Below are 16,818 nucleotides of genomic sequence, written 5' to 3'. Positions count from 1 at the left end.
AACTCTAAAGCTCAAGATGCTTCCGGGACTCTGATCTTCAACAGCATAGGCGGTTGGTTTGAAAACGGGGCGAATGTCAATCCCCGACAGAATCTTCCTCAGCATCATGAAGTCCTCAGCTCGAATGGAAAGGACCCTGATCTCTGCAAATCGTCTCGGAAGCAAGTGGGAAGGCCATCGGTATTTCGTCATAGCTTCGTGCTTTTATGTATTCCCTTCATGAGATGGGGTACAAAGGCTGATCAGCCTGATGTGTGCGATATTCGATCTGACCAAAACTTCTTCCACTTGCTGCGCGCGTCCTACGAGACATATCGAGCCCAAAGTCGTTGGAGTTGTCTTAGGAGAGTCAAAGTCATTGGAATTTTCAAGGTATGATACTTTGACCCCTTCTCAACCCACATAGCCTCTAAGTATTCAACTCAAGATGCGCTTTCCATTAAGACCTGACACTAACACGACCCTTGACTGAACTCAGTTTGGACTCTTCCGCACCCAACTGGTCAATTTTTCTCGGTCTTCCTTTCTGTCCATTGGACCAGATTTCGATCATGAAACAGCAGATACTGAGCCGCCAATCGGAGTCAATCTCATGATGCATTTGTTTGAAAATCCTGATCATGCTGATATTTTTCCGGTACTTTTCAAAAGGATACCTCGGAAGATGAGAGAAAGATTACAACCTTGTCCAGTTAAAGGGAGTTCCGATGGATGGGGTATGCAGTTCGTGGAAACGCCGAACGAACTCTATGTATTCATGTTCGGCTGTGCTGGATTCCTTCTTTGTCTCACGATATCGGTTACATGGACGTTAGTCAAGAGTGATGTTCAAGGAGGGTTTGCGATTGGCGGATTTGCTCTCGCATTCACACTATTTTGCGGCGGATTACTTCACTCTTACAGTACCTGACCTTGAGCTATATGTTTGGTGGCTTGAAAGAAGAGATAAGTGGGTGATACGTTTTAAATACCTTCTGCATGTTATAAAATAAGGACCTCATGATCATTCCAAGTCCCAATTCAGGTCTGAATCTCTTCAACAACCTGTCAGCTTAGTTCTGAAGCCTGCAGCATCAGGTAATAAGGCATTGATTGCAAGCTGAAGTATCCCATAACAGCCCCATAATCGAGCTAGCAACTCATGAATTCGACTTCAGAGCCCTGTCATAAGCTCGTATCGAATGTGGCTGGTGACAGAAGTGGCTTAGGGAGACCGTAAGAATGTGGAAGATGTTCAAGAGAGGCAACACGTTTGATGTTGGGTCCTCCTGAATACTTGCAATTTGCCTTGTCGTTTGAGGCCTCCGGGACGGGAGATGATAGACATGAAAGACTTCTACCTCTATCAGCTAAGCTCTCGAGCACCATGCCTAAGCTTGAGATCGCGAATATATAGGCTAAGGAGTATGCCATAAGCGAAAATCCACCACATTACGAGCAGGAGTCCGCTGATCTCCAGACCGATATAGTACTTATTCGAGTACCTCGTCACGTACCCAGTCCCCCACACCCAGGCAGCAATCAGCATCGCAAGTTCAGGTCTGATCTTGCTCGGATTAACCCTGAGCGTAGAGCGAATGGCGAGTTTGATGAGCGGATAGAGGCCCCAGGCGATGAAGCATACCAGCTCGAGATGAAAGCCCACGATGTTGAGAGTCTCCCAAATACTATCGATGAGCGAAGAAGGTTTCGGCGACGTGAAGGGAAGCACAACTTCACATAGAGCCTGTTTATGTAGCAGTCCGCCCCGCAAGAGCTTGAAGTACGCGATGCCGACGGCCACAATATGTGCCACTCTCGCGTGGAGATACTCGGCACATCCCAGAATCCAGACCAGATAGACGACTAGCGCGGCTGTCTTCCGCTTTTCGATCGCCCTAGTTCGAACACCATTTAAACCGATCCCGCTCCAGCTTCTTCTTTGATCATCTGGCTTGATCAGGCTGTATCTCTTCAAGACACGCACAAAGACGACGGTCCCAATGATATCGCCAAGAAGCTTCCACGCCCCTTCCGACGTGAATACCCTCCCGAAGAAGCCAATCTCAATCTCCTCCTTGAGGAAAAGCGCTGGACTACCCACAGCGAGTTTCAGAGTCGCGATTGGGCCCCCGAACGCGCCCACACCCAGCGCGGGCGCGAGCATCCTCCTAACGTGGTTCACCAGCACAGCAAACCCCACGACAGCGAAGCTACGCGCGTATCCACCGCCAACTAGTGCCGCAGCTGCTGGTGCAAGGCCCGATTGTCGCGAGTGTGAAAGGAGACGCGCGATCTGAGATTGATCGCCTATACAAAGCCGTACAAGTTGGTAGAGCTGTGCCAGCGCGCTGTAGGATGCGGCTGGGATCAGAGCGAATGGGTCATCGGAGAGAGGCCTGCCGGTAGCTCTTAGACTTCCGTGCTGGGCGGTTATTGAAGAAAGCTGTTTCTGCGGTGGTTTTGTATGCTCAGGTACTGTTTGCGAAGGGTTGAAGAAAAGCGCGTCTGACTTCTCCGGCGGTCGCTGGCGAGGAAGTGAGGGATCAGACATCGTGGCCTGCACAGGGTTTTCTGCGCTGGCAGCGTCGTCAATGAGCGAAAATATTCCTCCTTCGATCTCTGGTACAAGATCAAGGACTGAGGTAGCTCAATCGGAGTGGTCGAAGTAGATGCCCGATGCTGTTGTTGGGCGATCTGAGGCTGAATGTGTGAAAAAGCCACGACACAGAGGAGTTTTACTTTTTCCTGCTTACTCAACGCCAAAGAAGACTAGCTCACCGAGCCGTGAGCCCACCAGCCACGTCAACAGCCGGAAGTAAACAGAATGAGGGCGATCGATCTCGCGACTTTGCCCTTCTGGTACTTCATTACTCCAAGATGAATTCGAATGCCTTCTCAGGCCAACGGGCCTGCGCTGTTCCGCACGGCGTCAATCCCCCGTCACGCCCCATAAATCCCGCGCCGGAGTGGGGTGAGTCGGGGCAATTTGCGTTCACCGCGCCGAAGGTTAAAGGCGAATCCGAACCCGGTACCGATCGGCCCAAGTTGAACGCGTTTAAGATGAATCATTCATATCAACCTTAGGACGAAGCATCGGTGCTTGAGTGTTTTGACTAATTCGAGACCCCCAGAGCCATCCACTTGAGCATTGTCTGTTTTCAATTGTCGCTTCGAAACTTCCACCTCACTCAAGATGGCCTCGAAACTCCAGCAGCCCAACGATTCACCGTCGCTCTTTGTCTCCCATTCCCTTGAAACTCAGTAACATTTATGTTTACCAAGGCTTTTCCATTGGAATTTTGTCCTTCTTGAAACGCAAAAGCTGCCACCAAGCTAAACCATGTCACATCCAGCTTACGTTATGTCACCGTTTCGCAGGTTATCGTCTAATCTCTCTTTTGCCTGAAGGATTGCGTCTGAAGGATCGTGCATATCGTAGCGTACCTTACACGTGATGGGACTAGCCCCTTGCCCCTCATCCATTCAAACTCATTCCATTGTCAGCACCACGGCTGAATTTCATTCTCACTCACAATCTTGATTTCTAATTCACAAAAACATCGTCAAGTCCGTCTCACGACACCGCCGCGATGGGGCCAATCCTCACCGGGCTCATCGCCCTCCCAATCCTCTGGATCGCTTCTCAAATTTGGGCTCTATACACAAACTACAGATCGGCTCTCACCGTAGGCTTGCCAATCATAATATGCCCATATGACCCAGAAAACGTAAGCTTCCACGACATCTCAACCGACAAGTTCTCATCTGACACACCTCAAGCTTATCCACGTGGTGCTCTCCGTCCCCTTCCGCCCTCTTCTCAAACGCTTCCTTCCGCCAACCTTCTTCGCCACCGTAGAACTCACCGTCGTAGGCTGGGAGTTTCGCGACAAGTCCTCCGTTCACGACCGCGTCGGTCCGGCCTTCATGCTCGTCACCACGGGTCTCAACCAGCTCATATGCGCCGACCCGACCATGGCGCACGCCATCTTGAACGGGCGGCGGGAGTTTGTTCAGCCGGATATCGTGTGCAAGGTCATGGGCTTCTTGGGTTCTAATATCCTGACTGTACGTTGAGTGCCTTCCACAAACCGACTAGCAGTCTCAAGCCCCTATGTTATGATCTCAACAGATTGGGATGCAGTTATGCCGAGTTTATCGCTTCATTCACAGTGCAAGGAATCTCAAGCTGACAACATTCTCTAATCTTTCAGTCCAACGGCGAGTCCTGGTCCCGCCAAAGACGCGTCGTAGCCCCCGTCTTGAACGAACGCATCAGCCCAGAAGTCTACAAAGCCACAGCAAGACAAGCAGAGTCCTTCGTCAACAACATTCTCTCATCCCCTTCCACCAGCACTCCCAGTATGACCACAGCAACAGCAACAACATCAACCACAATCCAAGGCCTCCGCACAATCGCAATCAACGTCCTCACCAAAATAGCCTACGGCGACAACAAACCCTTCGCCATCACCCCTCTCCCTGGCGACCCCTCGGCACCAATGTCCTACGTCGACGCAATCTCTCTCTGCACGGAACTCCTCGACCTCGCCGCCTTCATCCCCATCCGCATCCTGCGGCTGCCTTTCATGTCCAACGTGGTTCAGACGTTGGGCGCGGCGTTACATAGATTACCTGGTTTGACGGTGGACATGCTTGATCGGGAGAGGCGGCGGTTGGCTGAGGTATCATCTCTGAATGGTCCTTCTGACGAGTTATTGACCACGGCGACGGTGGGAAAGACGGATACGATCATGAGCATGCTCGTCCGCCTTTCAGACCAAGAAAAGAGCCGTGCCGTTCCCGCCGAAAAGAGCGCTACCGCCACCACTGGCAACAGCAACCCCAAATCATACCTCACAGAAGAAGAAATCGCAGGCAACCTCTTCATCTTCACCGCCGCAGGCTTCGACACGACGGCAAATACCCTAGCATACGCCGTCACCCTCCTCGCAGCGTACCCAGAGTGGCAAGCCTGGATCCAGGCCGAGCTCGATGTCGTTCTGGGCCCTCCCACGCCATCAACATCGTCCTCGCCGGAGCAGAAGGATCGAGAACTGCCGGACTACAGCGTCGTCTTTCCCAAACTGACGCGATGTCTCGCTGTCATGGTGAGTCTTCTAACGTCCCATCTTGCTCGGCACTCACTCAGTCTATCTCTCTTTCCCACCCATCTTTGAGTGAAGGCGGCCCCCATCATATCCCATCTCCTCTTGCTAGATAACTAGATCTCCCTCTCCGCGGGAAGACATACACGTATGCTACGACAAGATCCAGACTGACAGAATCCCAAGTTCGAAACCCTCCGCCTCTTTCCGCCTCTAACCCATTTAATGCGCTCAAACATAACAACCCAAACTCTCCCAAGCCAAATCCCAACGTCAACAACCCTCCAATCCTCCTCAACCTCAACATCAACCTTACCATCGTCCACAACTACCTCCTCATACACATTCCCTCCTTGCACAGTCTACATAAACACAGTAGCCCTCCACACCTCCCCCAAAACCTGGGGCCCCGACGCCCTATCCTTCACCCCAACCCGATGGCTCACCTCACCCCAGCCAGCACCATCATCATCCTCACCACAACCTCCTCACATTCAACCCCCCCGTGGCACATTCCTCCCCTGGTCCTCAGGCCCCCGCACCTGCCCGGGCCAAAAAATGGCCCAAGTCGAATTCGTCACCGTCCTCGCGACGCTCTTCCACAAATGCACCGTCGAGCCAGTCCCTGAAGACGATGAAAGCGGCAATACCCAAGCAAAAACAACACCCGAGGTAGCAGCAGCACAGGCTAGACAGAGATTATTGGACTTGACGCAGGACAGCCAGCCCAGGCTGACACTGCAGATGAATCGTCCCAAGGATGTACGGCTGCGGTGGACGCGGCGGTGAAAGTAACTAGGAGATAGGGTGATATCATTTAGAGTCACAAGAGAGGCGCAGAGATATGATTTCAGGAAAAGGATAATTCAAGTTCTATTTTTGATGAATCGATACCCTCAAAGCACTGTCTTCCATAGACTGAAGTACAGTGCCGTGCTTTTCCGCTTGTAGCTATTCAACGCCATCCCACCCGTTCCCGCCAGATTTCAAAACTTCTCGGCGGGTTTCAACTGAAATCCCAGATCATGGCCTGCTTGGTTCGTCCTCATCGTACAACACGTCATCCACTTGCCACACTTTAGGGACGTATGAGGCAAAGGTATTACAACAAGCCCATTGAAGGGGCCAAATATGCTACATTGGGCCAGCTTCCCCTTATTGGCAGATCTCCTGGACCGCCGGCTCCGCTCTTGCCCTCACCAGTTCCTGGCGGCGATTGGCTTGATGACTGCCAGATTCCTCAGCCAGCACGATTCCGTAGACTGCTCGCCCGACCAAAGCCAGGTAACCATTTCCGCTTGTGCAAGGGTGCGCCACCACTCGCAGAGTTGCTCGTGGGTGTGGTCTCTGTGGAGCCAGGCGTTCCATTTACGTTCGGCGTGTTCGGGGCATGGTTTGCCATGGGTGTAGTCGGGGCTGTAGGGCCGTGATCATACACAGGCGCACCCTCGTCAAAGCTGCCAGAACGAGCCGGACGAGGGTTTCGCAAAATGGGAGGCGGTGTCGCGCTGGCCCTGTCCTCCTCGCCCGGGTGATTTCGCTGCACCCATGATGGGACACCCATCGGGGCTTGGGGCGCAGTTGGTGCGGGTGGCTCGGCTACCGGTGACGCATGCTGGACAGGACTCGGAGCGGTGCTACCTCCGATGGACCGTTTGAAGAAGTTCAACCGATGCCCACGGGGCGCGGCAGTCGAGGAAGGGGGATAGTGGCTGCTGTCCTTGGAACGAGCACCAGTCTTTGAATCATGCTGCGGGCTGTTGGCCACTGCCTCTGCCAGCTGGATCATTTGCGCATCAACACTGTTGCGCCTAGATCCGCTTTGAGATGGTGACTTGCGAAGTTTGCCGTTAATGGGCATGTTCTTTGACGAGGTCTGGCCTGTTTTAGCACCCAAACTCGACCTCCTATTAGGCGGAGGCAGGGGCTGAACCCCGTCTTGGAAGAGGGCATCCTCGGCCGTATTACGTTGCGGCGGAGGGAGACCTGGGACCTCAAATGCACCACCAGAAGAACCGAACATGCCAGCTGTGTTCCATCCGCCGGACGGAGGAAAGCTGAATAGGTCCGGAGACTCACTCCGCTGCTGTGCAATGAACTTTGGGTCCTTGCCTTGCTGTAGCCAAATGTCGAGGCTAGAGTCGAGGGAGTGCATCGAATCTCCATCAGAGTCCCAGTCGAGTTCTCTGTGATTCGATATCGTAGTTTCATCTGCCGATCTGGGGCGAGGGATCAAAGGCGGCCGGGAGTCGAAGTAATGGGCACTGGCTGGCTCTTCGGGTCCAGTGAATGCAGAGGATGGGGGATGTTGGAATACCCGTGCACCTCCGCCGTGATCCCCCTCATCATCCTTGGACGTTCCCCTTGACACTGAGCGATAGCTATGTTGATCCGACACAGCTCGCTGCTTCGAGAGCGTGTCATTCGACGTCTTGAATCTTCGAAGCGTTGATGTGGAAATGGTGTCTGGTGTCGGAGGAAGGCCTTCGCCGGGGTGTGAAGCTGGTGAATCTGTTGTCACTCTCCGCAATGCTTCGCGCTTCGCGTCCTTAGTCTGCTTCTGCGACTGCCCTCTTCCTGCCATCGGGGAAGAGTCTTGAACGGGCAGACTGTCCAGATAGGTATGATCGAGCCTCGCTAGCTTTTGGAGGGGCGAGGTGTGGTCGATGATGTCGTGGAGCGACTGGAACTGGCCTGGACCAGGAGCCCGACTAGTTGAACTGGACCTACTTGGGCGACTGGATCGTGTCGACATGGTGGTCGGTGGTCTTTGGATCCTAGACTGGTCGCTGCCGTACGAAGCCTTCCGAGGTGGCGCGGAGTGTGGTAAAGCACCATCCATAGAGTGTGGCTCGTCTGCATCGGCCACAATTGTTTGATCCTGGTCCTCTTTCTCGCCATACACACTTACAAAGGAACTTTCACTGAGGACGCTGAGGCTCGGGCTCGTCATGCCATTACCACGACGTGGATCCGTCTCATCCACTGCCTCCGTGTTGAGCCTCGGTAAGCTGAGTACGCTACCGCGCGAGCTGAGGTAGACTTTTCGTAGGTTCTCGGTATTTTCGGTATAGTCCGATAGAAAACTCGGCATGCGGTTGAGCGTCTTAGCATCATCTTCAAGTCGTGCCAGGTCCGCTATTCTAGGCTTGGGCGTGGGGCTTCTAAGGCGAGATTCGAGGTCGTCGGGATGTAGGAAACCGGCTGCGTCGACCATTCGAACCATTTCCCGCTCCTTTAATAGCGTCTCGACCTGGGCCTCAAGAGTCACTATCATCTGGACCGCCTCCTGCACAGCCTTGTCTCGCTTCTCCAACTCGTCGAGTAGCTTGTCGTTCACATCGTCTATTTGTGCTTTCTCGGACTCGAGGGCGTCGACACGCTCTTCGAGCGCATTTTGTCGTTCGCGGCGGTGGAAGAGCTCGAGCTTCAGGTCAAAGTTTTGCTTGTGCAAGGTGGAAACAGTCTGTCGAGGCAGCTATCAGTAAGGGTAGTGTACAAAGATGTGATCCAAGGCTACTCACTGCCTCCATCTCCTTGGCGCCCATGCCTTTATTCTTTGTAGATTCTCCATTGCCTCCACTTGATCTCGGCCGACGTCCATCAACGGACTCGCCTTTCACGGGTGAACTTTGCGCATGTCGTGGTGGTAATTCTACGGAGGCGGCCATGTCCTGCGTTGACCGTACCGCGGCCAACCTGTCGGCCTCCTCTCTTCTCCTCTGGAGTTTGTCCTGGAGATAGGTGGATGCAGCGCTCTGCCTTCCAGAATCAGAGAACCGGTCTCTTGACACAGCAGATCCAGGCCGAGAGGTCACCATCGACGGAGTGCAAGAGCTGTGATGGAACTTGTGGGCAGTGTGAGCACTGGGTGGTCTCGGCGAGGTAACGAACTGTGAAGTCGAACTATTTGCGCTTCGAGGGGTCCGTCGGGTTGCACTGGTACTTGTACTTGATCTCGAAGTTGGACGTGGGTAGACCGGAGAGGGTAGTGACCTCTCGCGGTCGCGCGATTGAGTCCGCGCAAGACTGTCCATCGTATCTAAGGGAAAAGAAACTACGGCGTCCTGTGCTTGATCCGATTGCACGAGAACAATCGCCCGCCCGCATGCAAGTCGACCTAGAAATTCGTATTATCAGACGGCTCTTTGGCCCAGAGGATCACGCCGACAGTCGGATTGGAGTGCTGAGTGACCGAATTGGGCGACAGCAAGGCGTCGAGGATCAGGATGATGCCTGTTCGAGGTGCAGAAGCGCGAATGGCAGTTGCGTCGAGCTAACGCAGCTGAAGGGGGGACGAGTACGGGAAGGGCAATCGACGTTCTTGGTAACTGAATAATAAGGAGAGGAATCCCTGGGCACGGCGCGGCAGCGAAAGGAAAATTGCAGTGGTAGCAAAGCCGTCGAGTCGTGGCTGTGGATGCGCTTTGAAGGTATAAGAGAGCTGCTATTGTGAGAGAACAGGCCGAGACCTGGTTTCCGCAGCTTTGGGCCTACGCGACTGCTGATGGCGGCATGTGGTGGAAGTGCCGTGCAATACTCTTTTCCCTGGGCGATACGGAGTAGGTACTGAGGGGAGAACCGACAGGCCGTCTAGACAGGAGCTTTGCGTTACGTCGGATGGCTCGCCATGAACCGATGCAAACGTGGAAAGGCAGGGCAAGCGGGCGAACTCTCGAGTCGGGTCTTTTGTCTCCCACAACGTCGGATCGGCAGTTGGGTCCAGCGTTGGAGGCTGGGCCGTGTCGCAGACGTTGTATCGCCGCAGCGCAAATGTCTAGGTATCGCGATGCCGCAGGAATGTCTCAATTGACGAGGGGCGGCGATACTGGAATGTCTCGATTGCGTGGTGCTTGGTGGGACAAACGGAGGGTCCTAGTCGCAGGAACCCAGGCAAGCTGGCGACAGAGGCTGGGAACGCAGGGCAATGAAAGAAATACTGGGTATCTGGAGCTGAGCTGAAGTAGTGAATGTCGATGGTGGTTAAGATGATGTTGATGATTATTGGCAACTAGATGGAATGGTCTTTAGTGAATTGCCACCGTCAATGTCGTGTTCGCGAGCAATGCTGGTGTTGCGATGGACAACGATGTTGGTGTCGTCTAAGAAACGATAGGCGACCTGGTCAACAATGGTGGAAAAGCAGCTAGACACCTACAGGACCAGGCTCCGGAAAGAGACCCTTAGGAGGTCCAGGGAGCAGATAGCGACCGATCGACAGGGCTATCTCGGGGTTGTTCTGTTGGCCAATTGAAGTTTAGCGATGCGAAGATGACGACGGGGTTCGTTTCTTGGTCAAGATGACTGATGATAGTGGTGGCAGTTGTTGTGGTGACCCTCGCACAGAGAATCTGGCGATGACAGTTCGTGGGAGAGGAAATGGAGAATGGCGAGGATGACGGAGCAGGTAGCACATTTCTTTCTGTGCCCTCTCTCTACTGCAAATGATCGGCCGCGAGTCGGAAGAAGAAAGAGACACACACGGCTGGCGGCGCAAAGGGAACCTTGGGTGACGGGAATACGCACACGCAGGAGAAGGAAGGGGAAGGGCGTCTGATGCAACGGAACAAAAGTGACGAGGGTAGCTGCAGGGGGCTTAAGGGTGTGGAACTGTGTGGATGTGACGGGACCAACTGCAGGCACGCGGGGAGTCAAAAGGCAGCAATTCCAAGGTTGAATTATTCGCCAATGGGCAGCAAAGCGAGTGACAAGATGTGGGAGACCGCAGACCCTTGCAGGAGAAGAGTGGGATGAGGTGGGATGTGATGGGCCAGACGCGATGGTTGGACACAGGAAGGAGATGCGCAGCCGAGCAAAAGACCAATAGGTGCAAGGATCGCGGTGGGGGAAAGGTCGAGCGAATGCCGTTGGAGGATGCGCGTTGATTATTTGGTGATGTATTCGTTGGTGTTGGTGATGAAGTTGGTTGGATCTTGCAGGCAACGAGAAAGAAACGGGGAATATCAGGCGAGGTGGCTGGATTGGTAGGGCCGTATGAGAGTGAGAGTGAGAGTGAGTCTCAGGATGAAAGTGAGATGTGAGTGAGTTGCAATGGTGTAAGAACCTCAACTGAACAAGCGCAAGCACAGGCAAGAGAAGATGCGCCTCCTCCACGATCCAATGCTTCAAAAGAAAGACATCAGACCAGTCGAGTAGAGAAAAGACGAGCAAAAACTAGTGAAATGGGCACAGATGCCCGCTGCAGGCAAACAAATATTCTTGCTTTTTCCCATCCGTCAGCGTGTCTCTACCAAGCATGCGAGCCAACCCATTTCTCAGTGTCCGAGAACATTCAATCGACTCGGCCAGCTACCTAAGCTGTTGCGCGTCGCGCCTCACTCTGATCGCTTGGTGCCTGATTGTCCCTCGCTCTCTTCTTCGGTCCTAGTCGGATCTTCACCAAACCTTCAGAATTGGCGCGCCGCCCGCGCAAGCTTCCAGTCCTGCAAGGACAGGAACAGGAATAGCATCGGACAAGGGAGATTGCCTGGCGCAGAGGTCGCCGCTGTTAGTGCCGACGACCGGCACCCGTCAGTCGCTAGTCTCTGCTCTAGCGGCACGTTGCGTGAGGAACTACTTACAAAGTGTGTTAGCTAAGAAAGTGAAAAGCACCACCACGCAGTACTGTGCTCCGTACAGAGTTTGCCATTGACCGACATCTCCAGCAGACTCAGTGGCGTGAGTGAATTTGACTTCCAGGTTCTGGGAAGCTGTTTGGGCAGCAATGAAGTCACGAGACGAATGTGTCGTGTTGGTGATGATATTGGCGCTGCTATCATCTCATTCTCATCTAATGTTTATCTGACCACCCAAGTCTCGCTCAGCTCGCGCAGCTGTCAGATCCTTCTGTCCCTCAGGTCGGTAATCGCTATGACCTCTGCTCATACATTGTCAATCTTGCATTCCTTTGCGGTGAAGAAGCGTATGCGCAATGTGGAAATGCCGACTAACATGAAAAAGCCTATAGCTCGGGCATTTTTCTCATCGATTGATTAATCCTTTTTTTTTCTCTCGTTTTTTTCTTCTCAATGGCGCCGGCACTAACAGCCACTACAAATGATCCGAGCGCCCCTTGCATAAGCCAGCACTTGTGAGCTGTGTGTGTGATTATGTAAGAAGCCCTGTTCTTTTGTGTTTGTGCACGCGTTATGCAGGGGTACGTCTCTCTGGCGGGTCCCCTGCACGCCGTCCAATTACTCCGAGCTGCCATCCTTGTTGCTTCTGCTCCCTCCTCTGCATCTTCCTCCTTCACGCCCAATAAGAGTCGATTCCAACGTGATGGAAGCAAGGTCCTCCCCAGTTCCCCGGCTGCAGGCTGACTCTGCCGTTCAAGAGCATCTTCAAGGGGCGCGCCATGATCCATTGCACCCGCTCGCAAAAGGGGGCAACGAAAGAGGGGTTGATTTGAGAAAGCCGCAGGCAAAATGTCGTTGTGTCTCTCTCCACGAGCAAGCCTTGCTTGAAAGAAGGAGGCTGGTGTTTAAGACAACAGCTGACAGTCCCTGGCAGATACCGAGGCAATGTTGTACGAAATACGGATATCCGGCCGCCGGCTGCTACGTCCGTACCGAGTCTCATCTCTCATCAAGAGGAAGAAAAGAACCGATGGCGGTTCAAGGGTCTTGGTCGCAGTCGCTTCCCTTACTATCACCGTCAAAGCGCAACAAGTCCTGCGGCTGTCCATCGATAGACACAACGGCAGGTCACATTGGTACCTGATATTGACAGCCCTCTCATCTCGTACAAGGTCGATTGGGTAGCGCCACGACGCCGAGCCGTGAACCACTCCACCTGGTCCCATTTCGATGCGACTGCTTCCTTCGTCCAGAGCCGTCGGCTTTTGACTCTGCGCCGTCTGCTTCTGCCGATCCAAGTTTGCAGTAGCTCCTCTACCGAACTCCTCGCAGACTATCGTACGGATACACATCGTGCCAGGTCCATCAAACGATCCCCAATCTTTTTGACGAGCGTCACCCACCATGGCTCTATTCAGTGTTTCTCCGTACCTGATGACAACCGCCCACAATGTATCCATGAATTGGGACTCCGCGTTATAAGTTTCTACCACTACGAGCCAAGCCAACTCCAACATCATCTCGCCACCAACGTAGCCCAATCTGCGACCTATACGGATACCCCCGCCCAACTGCGCATCCTACGGCCTGCCCCGGCTGGTTTCACGCATCTAACAAACGCCTCCGGCCACCGTCCCCGAAGCCCAAGGCCCACGCCCACACCAACGCACCCAAAACACCAAAATAGCGTTCCCGGAATCTGGTTAACGTTCCGCTGGCCCCACCGGCCTCGGCCCCAAGACTGTGCGCGCGCCTGGCCTGGTTGTCTTCTCTTGCCCTTGGTTTGTCGCCTTCGTTCGCCTCTATCGAGACCGTTCTGTCCAGTATCCACAGCATGCAAGCCCGATCGATGGGAGGGAACCAGCAGATTGAGTTCTCCCTTCCATGTCCCTCCATGACTCGAAGATCCTCATGTGATACGCAACACAGGAAACGAACCGGCGCAGCCGTTGCTCGAACTCAAACTGCGAACCGGCGTCTGGAGTGCGGCCCGCGATGTGACAGAGGACAAGCCCGCCGCGCCCCGTTGCGCATGCCCGACGCTGAGCCGGCGTGTACGCTTGCGCAGCGGCCGATGAAACCTTAGGCGGTCAGCTCGGCGGTCTGCAAGTCCGCATTTCAATCGCTTGGGAGTGCTGTCTTCCACTTCTCACGTTTCCCTACTACCGGTGTCACTCACTTAGATTAGCTGTGCCATCATGTTCTCAATCACAGTCACACCTCACAACGTCAAGTCTCCAAGAGGAGGTGCAAGTTTCCCTGAATCCGGGCAAAGAAGCACTCAACCTGAAGCACTGCAACCAACAGAAAATTTATCCCTGTTGCTACCGACCCCAGACAGCTCACTGATTGCAAGGGTACACGGCGAACACGAACGCGACGCCAAATGCCCCTCTAATCTTGCAGCTTAATGTGTGTGCTCCAGAGGTGCTACTGTCGACTCAGACATCCGACATCAACGTTGCAGAAAGAAGATATCTTGCTACCTGTGGTATTGGCCATGTGACCATCTAGACAGAGGCCGAGTCTGATCTCCTGCGCAGTCCGATGTGACCCACTCGTTCGCACCTTCTGCCTGCGAGCAATTAATCACCTGCCCAGGATACCGTCATTTTCAGCGGAAAGATGACCCGAATGCGTCGAATCGGCTTTGCAAGCTGCTTGGGCTGTGACCCCTGTGGACGCCAGATTTGACTCTTCTGTGCATGTAGGAAGAATCATGACCTGCAAGGTCCGATTTCTCTTGAGAGCCTGGTCACAAAGGCGACTTACTATGCAGAAAGCATGACGTTCGGGCGGGTACCAGATACTAGAGATGAAGGCCAATTGAGATGTGCATCTCAGCGGACCGTTGTGATATTATCTATAGAAAAGGAAGAACAATGTGGCTTGCTTGGTCTCCTCCTAAGTGTAGGCTATGCCAACCCTTATTCAGAGTATGGTTCTTCCCGAAATTACTCACGGCAAAGCTCTGTCCACTAACGACAACCCGCAGACTCTCGCCGGCCTCGTATTCAACCCCGAGCGCCCAAATTCCAATGTCCAGCCTGACTACCTCGCCAGGCGTAATCTTCTCCTCCTTCTCGTGCGGGTGGAACGGCCAGTGTGGGTGCATGCTCCTGGTCTCATCGATGGCTCGATGAGAAGCCCGGAGGATGCCCACAGGGCCCTTGTACAGCACGACTTCCGTCTCTTGCTCCGGCTTGAATTCCTGGAACGAGTTCACGGGTATGCCCTTCCATGGAATGTTAAGGTTCTTCATCTGCTTCCCATCTTTGTCGAGCTTCTGAATCATAACGTACACATCCATGTCGTCGTGATCTGGGCAAGACATGTACAGCACGGCTTTGGGTAGGCCCATGATGTTGGTAGTTTCGAGAAAGGTATGAGTAAAGCTGACGTTTCCGCCAGACTCGGAGTCGTAGCTGACCGTCGTCTTCGTCTCTGGCGCAGTAGTGGAGATGAGCGTCTCCTCCGTGCCAAGAAAAAACTCCTTGTACTGCGTTCGCGCCGGCGGGAAATCCTCCTCAACAATATTCTCAATCGCCTGGGGAGTTTTCTCGCCAAACCGCAGCAGAGACATCCTCACCTTGGGCGTCTTCTCCCACCCGTTATCGACGCCCTTGAGGTACCGGTCAAAGAACGCAAACAACTCATCTTTGGCCTCAGAGTTACCCCAAAGGTCAAACCACTCCTGCCACGGATGCCATCTCAACCACTTCTCCTTCGACTGCACCTCCAACCAGGCCCGGATGGCACCCATACCGTGCATAGTGTTCGTCCATGTGCCCGTAATATACGTTGGCACATTAATCTGCTTCATATCTGGCCTCTTGTCGTTCCACCACGCGTTAGCAAGCGGATGCCGCGCGTACATCTCGCGAAAGCTCTCGATACCGCCGCGGCCTTTCAGCATATGCTTGATAATCAACTCATCAAATAAGTCGCCAGCGTACACGCCTCCCCGCGCAAACTGCTCGCGGTACAAGTCTCCGCATCCTTCCCACGGCGCAATGGCCTTCAAGCTCGGCGGTCGCAGCGCCGCGATGAACCACTGCGCGATTGCGAGGTGCGAATTCCCTGCGAGTCCGACGCTACCGCTACACCAGGACATCGCCGCCACGGCCTCGATGGCATCGTACCCGTCTTCGGCTTCTTGGCCGCCCATGATGACCATTGGTGTGTTCTCGTCGCCACTGTCAAAGGCACCGCGCGTGTCGATGTTGACGATGGCGTAGCCGCGGGGAACCCAGTCCGCCGGGTCAGGCGCCTCGAACTTTTCCAGGCCGGAGAGGGTGCCAGACGGGATGCCGAGGTTCCATGGCGTCATGTAGCCCAGCGACGTGAGACCGTTGAACTTCTTGCCAAAGGGGGACCAGCATATTAGCGCAGGCACTTTCTCTGTGGTGTTTGGCGGGCGCAGTACGTCTGCGTAGAGTGTCGTTCCGTCTCTGACTTTGATAGCGACGTCGTGCTCTAGTAGGATGGCGGAGGGCAATGGGCGCGCGTCTGGATGGGGATGTTTCCAGCCGGCGGGTAGGGTCTCTGTATGTGGATTGAGGCCGTCGTAGCCATCACGACCGGGTGTTGGTGCATTCAACGGCTCGATAGGCACTTCTAGACCGGAGAACCTTGAAGACGGCATTATGACAAGGGCCTTTTTCTCTCTTGCTAACTTGTTCTTAGGTCGGAGAGCACTTTGCTATAGTGTATCCAGTGAGACCGTTAACCTCCAGTTGCAAGTCCCGGTCTACTTGTACAAATGCCATCTTCAAAGACTTCATGACTTCGGCTTGTACAAATTCCAATTGATTCTAACCCCTCCTCTCCCGGCCCTCCGCGGTCATGAAAGGAAGAAACTGCTGTCCCGGCTGCTTACGGGGGTGGGGTGTGATGGAGTGTCGTCCAAGTCGGGAAGAAAACAGGCCCGCCAACTCCCGAACCGAGCGCCTTACACTAGACTTAGCTCCCAGCCGATGCCGAACCGAAGCATTCCCCTCGAATGTACAGTGCTAGACTAGTATCGTAGATATCCCCCACCACTCTTCCGCCCCGTACCGATGGGATTAAGCTAGATTGTTCCGAGTGGCTAGGAGTAGCTTTCGGCAGGATAGCGGAACATGCTCTAGAGTTGTTGCACCTGCCCGAGCTCA

The 16,818-nt window shown here is 53.9% G+C and overlaps 4 protein-coding genes across 4 annotated transcripts; 2 read left to right on the top strand and 2 right to left on the bottom strand.

Annotated features, from left to right (window-relative positions):
• Positions 1 to 219: 219 nt before the first annotated feature.
• On the top strand, positions 220 to 910 carry CCOS01_10849 (uncharacterized protein; the record flags this gene model as incomplete). Its single annotated transcript, XM_060459003.1, has 2 exons — positions 220 to 344; positions 496 to 910. 2 exons carry the CDS (start codon positions 220 to 222, stop codon positions 908 to 910), a joined length of 540 nt encoding a protein of 179 aa, XP_060310805.1.
• A 435-nt stretch (positions 911 to 1,345) lies between these two features.
• On the bottom strand, positions 1,346 to 2,533 carry CCOS01_10848 (uncharacterized protein; the record flags this gene model as incomplete). The annotated part of the gene is made up of 1 exon (XM_060459002.1): positions 1,346 to 2,533. One exon carries the CDS (start codon positions 2,531 to 2,533, stop codon positions 1,346 to 1,348), a length of 1,188 nt encoding a protein of 395 aa, XP_060310804.1.
• A 1,039-nt stretch (positions 2,534 to 3,572) lies between these two features.
• CCOS01_10847 (uncharacterized protein) lies at positions 3,573 to 5,879 on the top strand (the record flags this gene model as incomplete). The annotated part of the gene is made up of 4 exons (XM_060459001.1): positions 3,573 to 3,710; positions 3,763 to 4,050; positions 4,197 to 5,093; positions 5,277 to 5,879. 4 exons carry the CDS (start codon positions 3,573 to 3,575, stop codon positions 5,877 to 5,879), a joined length of 1,926 nt encoding a protein of 641 aa, XP_060310803.1.
• A 451-nt stretch (positions 5,880 to 6,330) lies between these two features.
• Positions 6,331 to 16,310, bottom strand: CCOS01_10846 (X-Pro dipeptidyl-peptidase C-terminal non-catalytic domain-containing protein; the record flags this gene model as incomplete). The annotated part of the gene is made up of 4 exons (XM_060459000.1): positions 6,331 to 8,556; positions 8,615 to 8,927; positions 8,998 to 9,119; positions 14,628 to 16,310. The coding sequence occupies 4 exons, from the start codon at positions 16,308 to 16,310 to the stop codon at positions 6,331 to 6,333; spliced, it is 4,344 nt and encodes a 1,447-aa protein (XP_060310802.1).
• Positions 16,311 to 16,818: the final 508 nt, after the last annotated feature.

This window comes from Colletotrichum costaricense, assembly GCF_030867565.1.
Source record: "Colletotrichum costaricense strain IMI 309622 chromosome Unknown Scaffold_11.1, whole genome shotgun sequence".
NCBI classification, from domain to species: Eukaryota; Fungi; Ascomycota; class Sordariomycetes; order Glomerellales; family Glomerellaceae; genus Colletotrichum; species Colletotrichum costaricense.
This window is presented reverse-complemented; position numbering and strand designations above follow the sequence as displayed.